This window comes from Nicotiana attenuata, unplaced genomic scaffold (assembly GCF_001879085.1).
Source record: "Nicotiana attenuata strain UT unplaced genomic scaffold, NIATTr2, whole genome shotgun sequence".
NCBI lineage: Eukaryota > Viridiplantae > Streptophyta > Magnoliopsida > Solanales > Solanaceae > Nicotiana > Nicotiana attenuata.
In genome coordinates, this window is record NW_017670453.1 from 103,850 (window position 1) to 111,728 (window position 7,879).

Genomic DNA, 7,879 nt, shown 5'->3' on the forward strand with positions numbered 1-7,879 from the left:
AAGAAAAACGAGCGCAACACAACCCAAACCTATTCAAAACTCATCTGAGGCCCTCGGGACCTCAACCAACAATTCCAACAAGTCATATATCACTATCCGAACTTAGTCAAACCTCCGAAACACCCAAAACCACACCAAAATACCAAATCAACCTCTAATTCAAGCCTAAGAACTTCTAAACTTCCAACTTTTGCCAATTCAAGCCTAATTCTACCACGAACCTCCAAATTATATTCCAGAAACACTCCTAAGTCTAAATTCACCCAACGAAGCTAATCGAATCATAAAAATCCAAATTCAAATTCTTTTACTCATAAGTCAACTTCCGTAGCTTTCTAATTAAGAGACTAAGCGTTCATTTCACTCCAAAACTACTCCGAACCCAAACCTACCAACTTGATACAACTCAACACAGCTGAACAACATATAAATAAGCATAGATGGGGGGAAATGTGGCTATAACTCTCAGAACGAACGATCGGGTCGTTACATGCATATTGGTCTATTAAAGGTTTTCCTTTTATTTTTAAGGCTTAACAACTTGTTTGGATAGTTGTTATGTATTGTTTCATAATATATCATATAGTATTGTATTGTATTGTATTATATTTTACTGTCAATGACTGGATAGATTGTATTGTTTGTCGTCGTTTCAGGATGTCATGCACCAATAATATGAATAATAAACTTACAATATTATATATAAAAAAGTAAGGTACAAGGTAAAATTGTTATATAAAAAGGTAAAGGTAAAAAATAAAATAGAATTATTTAATAATAAGAAAATGCAAGATGAGAGTAAAAATTAAGGTAACGATGTAACCACACCAAATCGATCGTTTCATAAAGTAGTACTTTTAGTTTTTACATAACGACGAATTTAACAATACGATACAATAAAATTTAAATAACAATCAAAATAAATATTATATTTAAAATAACAATACCATACTGTGCAATATGTAAGAACCATCCAAACAAACTGTAAAGTGGAATTTTTATTAAGAATGAAAAGATTTTAATTTTTAGCCATTCCATTATAATGCTAGGTGTTATATGCCTAAATTCATTTCATTTGGGGGTTTAATGGTAGAAATCATTCTCTTCTCACCTTTTACCTGACAAATAAATATACCCAGATGAGTAATGTGAGAGAAAAAAAGCTCTGATATTTTTAATGTTTTCCACAGAGAGAGAATAAAAGCCAAAAGGGCCCATATGAAAAGGGAGTAATAATAAAATAATAAATAAAAGAGAAAGAAGACAGCTAGCGAGAGGAAAAATTGCACAAGGCCAAGAATCTGAAAATAGGAAAATGACATATAAACAGTTTCTTTCTTTATAGGAATAGTTATTTTCAATATTAATTTAAGGTTTTTTGTAAATTTGCTCTGTCTTTACATATACAGATGTGAAGATATACATACAGAGATATATCTCTCTTCTCCTCCACATCTGGGGTTGCTCTAAAATCCAGTCTTGATCAACATTCTTACCCCAGAAGTGTAAGGGAAAATTTTGAGTATTTCAAGATTTTCCTGATATAATTTTATCAGTTTCCTAACATACAGGTACTTTACTGTTTTTTCTCCTTTTTTTGGAGTCTCTTTTTTTTTTTGTGTGTGTGTGTGTGTGTGTGTGTGTGCTTTTCTCATCAGAAAGCTGATTAGTGAGCTTTGTTCTGTTTTTCTCTCTGTGTGTGTGCGCGCATTTTTCTCATTAGAAAGCTGATTAGTGAGCTTTGTTCTCTGTGTGTGTGTGTGTGTGTGTCTGTGTGCATTTTTCTCATCAGAAAGCTGATTAGTGAGCTTTGTTCTCTGTGTGTGTGTGTGTGCGCGCACTTTTCTCATCAGAAAGCTGATTAGTGAGCTTTGTTCTGTTTTTCTCTCTGTGTGTGTGTGCGCATTTTTCTCATTAGAAAGCTGATTAGTGAGCTTTGTTCTCTGTGTGTGTGCACTTTTCTCATCAGAAAGCTGATTAGTGAGCTTTGTTCTCTGTGTGTATGTGTGTGTGCATTTTTCTCATCAGAAAGCTGATTAGTGAGCTTTGTTCTCTGTTTCTGTGTGTGTATGTGCATTTTTTTAATCAGATAGCTGATTAATGAGCTTTATTCTGTTTGTTTTTTGGTGTGTGTGTGCGTGCATTTTTTTCATAAGAAAGCTGATTATTGGGTACTGTTCTGTTTCTGTGGTATTTGGTTTTTATCATTTTCTGTGTCAGATGTATTCAGATTCATTGCATTGAGTCTTTGCTGTCTCTTTCTCATTGATTACTGCTAATTTTGCTGTTTTTTCAGTATTGAGTTTTCTTTAGTTTTTTCCAACATGATCCTGGTTCATCAATTTTCTTGAATTAACATGGCTTGTATAGTTCAAGATTTGATCTTGAGATGATTAAATTGTTCATAAAGATTGGATCTTTTCCTCACTTTCAACTCAGCTTCAAACATTTCCTGTTACTACTGCATTGAGTTTTAAAGTTCAAGATTTGATCTTTGGATTAGTGAATTGTTCATAAAGTTTGAATCTTTTTCTCACTTTCAACTCATATAGTTCAAGATTTGATCTTTGGATTAATGAATTGTTCATAAGTTTTGAATTTTTTCTCACTTTCAGCTCATATAGTTCAAGACTATGTTGCCCAGACTCTCCGTAAATGACGACGGATGTGTGTCGGATCCTCCAAAAGTAGTGTATTTTTAAAGGATCCGACACGGGTACCGCAACATTTTGGAGAGTCCGCGCAACATAGGTTCAAGATTTGATCTTTGGATTAATGAACTGTTCATAAAGTTTGAATCTTTTTCTCACTTTCAGCTCAATTTCAAGCATTTCATGCTCCTACTGCTTCTTTTTCTCTGTGTGTGTGTGTTCACTTTCGGCAAGACTTACTTGAGTAGTAAAAGTACAACTGATTCTTGGTCAACAATTGAAGTAAGGGCAATTTCAACTTATCTTCATTGTACTAGCTTTTACACTGTATTTTCCTTTCTTGTTTTCTTGTGTTTTTTTTTTCTTGCCTGGTACAAGTTAGGTGCAAAATTTTGCCATATTTCTTACATTTCTGACTTTAGTGTCCAAGAGGGCCCTCATTTGGACAGCATAATTTGATAAAGTTTTGGGCCCTATATCATGTGGAAATATAAAGATAAAGTGAACATGTGAATTCTAATATGCCCCCTATATTCAATCTCAGCAGATCTAATTAAGAGTTGTAATAAATGCCTTCTATGTAATTAGTTCTGTGATTGCAATTCTTTGATAAAAGGACCTTGTACCTAGTTTGTTATAGGTATTACCGCAGAATATTTTATTTTCAGAGTTCAATTGTTGGACACTTTTAGTAGTGACTGTGTTGTATACTTTTTGGCTGACTTCTTCCTAAGTTAAGAATTTATGCTGCATCCTCCTTTGATTTGACGTTATCGTTTCTCTTTTTAGTTAAAGCAAGATGATGAGTATCATATTCTTGACCCCCAAAAAAATGATTGGTATATGTTTTTCTTCCCATTTGCTTGAGTATATATTCTTTCCAATACCGTTGTTCTTCTTGATGATCCACTTGAAAGAACTGTCACTTACGTGTTTTGCGTCGAGATTTACTAATTGAAGAGGTGGAATGGTTTACGTGGTTGTTTTGCTCGTATGCAGGTAACTGATAAGGATTAGGAACCATGAAGCATAAAGATGGAAAACCATATCAATCAGATAAAAGTTCATGGAAAGTTCCCATGGCATTAACAGTTGTGGTATTGTGTGGGCTTTCTTTTTACCTCGGAGGAATTTTTTGCTCCGAAAAGGAGAGATATGTAGCTGAGAATGTTAGCAAAGTAGTTGAAACTCCCAGTGGAACTGCTACAAGGGCTGTTCAGGTCAAAGCGATTTCCTTTCCCGAATGCAGTGCTGACTTTCAGGACTATACTCCATGCACAGATCCAAAGGTATTAATAACTTCTGGTCTTCTTATCTTAAAACCTTAATCTTTGAGATATGATTTTGGTATTACCTTGTGGCCAGGGGCGGATTTACTGCCCAAAATATGGTGCATGTGAATCTATGGTCGCTCTGCCAAACTATGTTGTTGTTGTTGTTATTTCCTAGAATTGATCTAATATTATCTGCTGGTTGCCATGCTCCAAAAAGGTTGAATGGTGCACTTGGTTGAATGTTGAGTTATTTGCCCAAAGGAAACAGGGATCGGTTCCCACTTATTACTTCCTTTTTTCTCCTTTCTTTAGTGGTGCACCTATGTTCTACATCTGCCTCTGCGTGTGGTTAGTCAATTGTGTTAATGATCTATTTTGATGATATTACAGAGATGGCACAAATATGGTAAACATCGGCTAACTTTCTTGGAACGCCATTGCCCTCCTAGTTTTGAAAGGCAGGAATGCTTGGTACCCCCGCCAGATGGCTATAAATCGCCAATCAGATGGCCAAAGAGCAGAGATGAATGTTGGTATAGGTAATAATTCATCTTCTTGAAGTTTACTTGTCGATGCTTTGCTGGATTTGTTAATGATCGTTGAACCATTACTGGTTGGATCTGGCTTCAGGAATGTTCCATATGATTGGATTAACAAACAAAAGTCCAATCAACATTGGCTTAAAAAAGAAGGGGAGAAGTTCCTCTTCCCTGGTGGTGGTACAATGTTTCCCAACGGAGTCGGTAGCTATGTTGATTTGATGCAAGATTTGATTCCGCAGATGAAAGATGGGACAATCCGAACTGCCATTGATACCGGATGTGGGGTGAGTGGCAATTCTTTTAGTCTTTGTAGTGGAGCTTTTTGTTTCTATTTGTGCTGCTAAATTTGAAATAACAACTTCTCCGGTGATTTATGTTTCTCCTAGGAAATTTAGTTGTAGCATGTGATACAGAATTCAAGTTAAGCATCACGCTCGTCTTCATCTTCCTATAGGTTGCAAGCTGGGGAGGTGATTTACTAGATCGTGGAATTTTAACAGTCTCTCTTGCCCCAAGGGACAATCACCAGGCTCAGGTTCAGTTTGCTCTGGAACGTGGAATTCCTGCAATTCTGGGCATCATTTCTACACAGCGTCTTCCTTTCCCTTCAAATTCTTTTGATATGGCTCATTGCTCAAGATGCCTAATTCCATGGACTGAATTCGGTAAGTTATCTTTATCTCCTTACATAGAAGGTGTATGCTATCTTAACTTTGTATTGCGTGCCTTTTTCCAATTACTAAATAGGGGTATTTGCAAAATTCAGCCGCTGCGGCTAGTGCATAGACGAAGCAAGCAAGATATTAACGGTAATGCTTTTTACTAATTTTACCTCATTATTGTCAGGTGGAGTTTACCTTCTTGAGATACATCGTATACTCCGACCTGGCGGTTTCTGGGTCCTTTCTGGCCCTCCGGTGAACTATCAACATCGTTGGAGAGGATGGAATACCACCATTGAGGAGCAAAAATCGGATTACGATAAGTTGCAAGAGTTGCTAACTTCAATGTGCTTCAAATTATTCAACAAGAAGGACGACATTGCAGTGTGGCAGAAGTTGTCCGACAGTAACTGCTATAAGAAGCTTGATAATCCCGACAACTATCCATCAAAATGTGATGATGGTACTGAACCTGATTCAGCATGGTACACTCCTCTTCGGCCTTGTGTAGTTGTGCCAAATCCATCTGCTAAGAAACTCAAGTTGGACACTCTCGCCAAGTGGCCGGAAAGGTTGCATGTTGCTCCGGAACGTGTTTCTGATGTTCGTGGAGGTAGTGCTGGTGCCTTCAAACATGACGATGATAAATGGAAGGTTCGGGCGAAGCACTACAAGAAGTTGCTCCCCGCGATTGGGACCGACAAGATCAGAAATGTAATGGACATGAACACCTTGTATGGAGGTTTCGCTGCCGCTGTGATTGATGCTCCGGTGTGGGTCATGAATGTGGTTTCATCTTACGCTCCAAATACACTTCCGGTGGTCTACGATAGGGGTCTTATTGGAACAATTCATGACTGGTAACAATGATTTATATGCAAAATTTGAAGCTTAAATTACTGTAGTCGCTCTCTATATTTATGTTTCGTTAAGCTCTTCGTTTGTTGCTCCACAGGTGTGAGGCTTTCTCAACATATCCTCGGACATACGATCTCCTTCATCTTGATGGCCTCTTCTCTGCTGAAAGTCATAGGTAAATAAGCATTTGCACCTCAAGTTCAAGCTTCGTGGCTTAATTGCATTTTGTCCTTCATTGTTTGCCGTTAACTCCTCATCCTTTATCGAGTCGTGCTTAACCCCCTTCCAACTAAAAGGCTAAGCATCTATTTTTAAGCTAGGGAACTTTGTTTTTCTTTTCCGTGACATTGGTTCGGTGTATCCTACAACAACAACTACACCTCAACCCCAAGCTGGTCAGAGTCGGTTGTATGAATCCTCAATATTTAATACTCCAACTAAAAGGCTAAGCATCTATTTTTAAGCTAGCGAACTTGTTTTTCTTTTCTATGACATCAGTTACGTGTATCGTACAACAACTACACCTCAACTTGAAGCTGGTTGGGGTCGGCTGTATGAATCCTCAATATTTTATACTCCGTACTTAAGGAGCTGTCTCTACTGTGCAGGTGTGAAATGAAGTATGTGCTGCTGGAAATGGACCGTATTTTGCGACCCAACGGATACACAATAATCCGAGAATCCAGCTATTTCGTAGATGCTATTGCTACTATGGCTAAGGGAATGAGATGGAGCTGTCGTAAGGAAGAAACCGAATACGGCTTAGAGAAGGAGAAGGTATTGATTTGCCAAAAGAAGCTCTGGTATTCAAAGCAAAGTTCATGATATGAGAACAGCATATGATAAACAATTGCTGATAAAGTCTCTTTGGAGGGAAAAGTTATATATTTTAAGATACCAGCCCATAGGAGATAAGTAAGTCCACACAAGCTCACATATATATATGTATTTGTTCTAAAGATCATGAAAATTTGAGATTTTGAATTGATGTATTAATAGCCAAATAACCAATGCTAGTAGTTTAATGGCTTTGTTATGCAATATATATTCTTTGTAAGGCCCCTAAGTCTTCTCTTTTGCGCCAGCTGGCCCTCGGGGATTTCTCAGTTATTTAAAAAAAAAAAAAGGCACGCCGTCTTTGGTTGTATTCTATTTTTATTTTATTTTTCAAAACCCTCTTAGTGCTGGCTGTGATGTATGTATTTGTTGAAAAGTGAAGACATTGCAGCTATTTATGTACCTAAGTTAGATTTGTTCCTTTTTGAAGTCTTCTTTTCAGTGAAATATTTAAGCTCAGTGTTTCTTGTTACATTGCTTCTAACTCATGAAAAGTGACCAAATAATATATGTATCTTATGTGTTGTGCAAAAAAAAAAAGTGTTTAGGGCTCGTTTGGTACGAGGGATAAGGGATAATTAATCTCGGGACTAAATTTGAGATGAGATTATCCTACGTTAGTTGGGATTATATTGCGGTAAAACTAATCCCGGGATAACTGGATTAGTTATCTTGGTATTGTAGTATTATTTTTATCTCTATGGGAGGGTGGGATAACAATCTCAGAATAACTAATCCTGGGAAAACTTGTGTTCCAACCAAACGACCCCTTAGCCTCTAGGGACTGGTTATAATAGCATCTTCTACCTTATCCCCACCTGAACTGGAGGCAGGATTAGAGACAAGGGAATTTAAGCTAAAAAGAAAAAACTGAGGCTAAAATATCATAGTGAAAGTCCAATCCATGAGACATTTTTCTAACTCCCTTTGCTTCTATACTGGAAGTTCTCCTTATATAAATGAGAAAAAACAATCTATGCATATACATAAAAGTTTATTTTTAATATTTATTACTATTTAATTTTTTGAAGGGGAACCTTAGAGCAATGGTAAAT

General features: G+C 36.8%; 1 protein-coding gene across 3 annotated transcripts; it reads left to right on the forward strand.

The window, feature by feature from the left end:
* Positions 1 to 1,277: 1,277 nt before the first annotated feature.
* LOC109239636 (probable methyltransferase PMT20) lies at positions 1,278 to 7,247 on the forward strand. Of its 3 annotated transcripts, none has more exons than XM_019406221.1 (8): positions 1,278 to 1,571; positions 3,651 to 3,940; positions 4,316 to 4,464; positions 4,556 to 4,751; positions 4,922 to 5,132; positions 5,314 to 5,989; positions 6,085 to 6,162; positions 6,596 to 7,247. In XM_019406221.1, the coding sequence occupies exons 2-8, from the start codon at positions 3,674 to 3,676 to the stop codon at positions 6,810 to 6,812; spliced, it is 1,794 nt and encodes a 597-aa protein (XP_019261766.1). In that variant the 5' UTR covers positions 1,278 to 1,571; positions 3,651 to 3,673; the 3' UTR covers positions 6,813 to 7,247. The 3 variants fall into 3 exon arrangements, with proteins under 3 accessions (XP_019261766.1, XP_019261767.1, XP_019261768.1); XM_019406222.1 differs by lacking the exon at positions 1,278 to 1,571 and adding an exon at positions 2,773 to 2,933; XM_019406223.1 differs by lacking the exon at positions 1,278 to 1,571 and adding an exon at positions 3,407 to 3,490.
* The last annotated feature ends 632 nt before the right edge of the window (positions 7,248 to 7,879 follow it).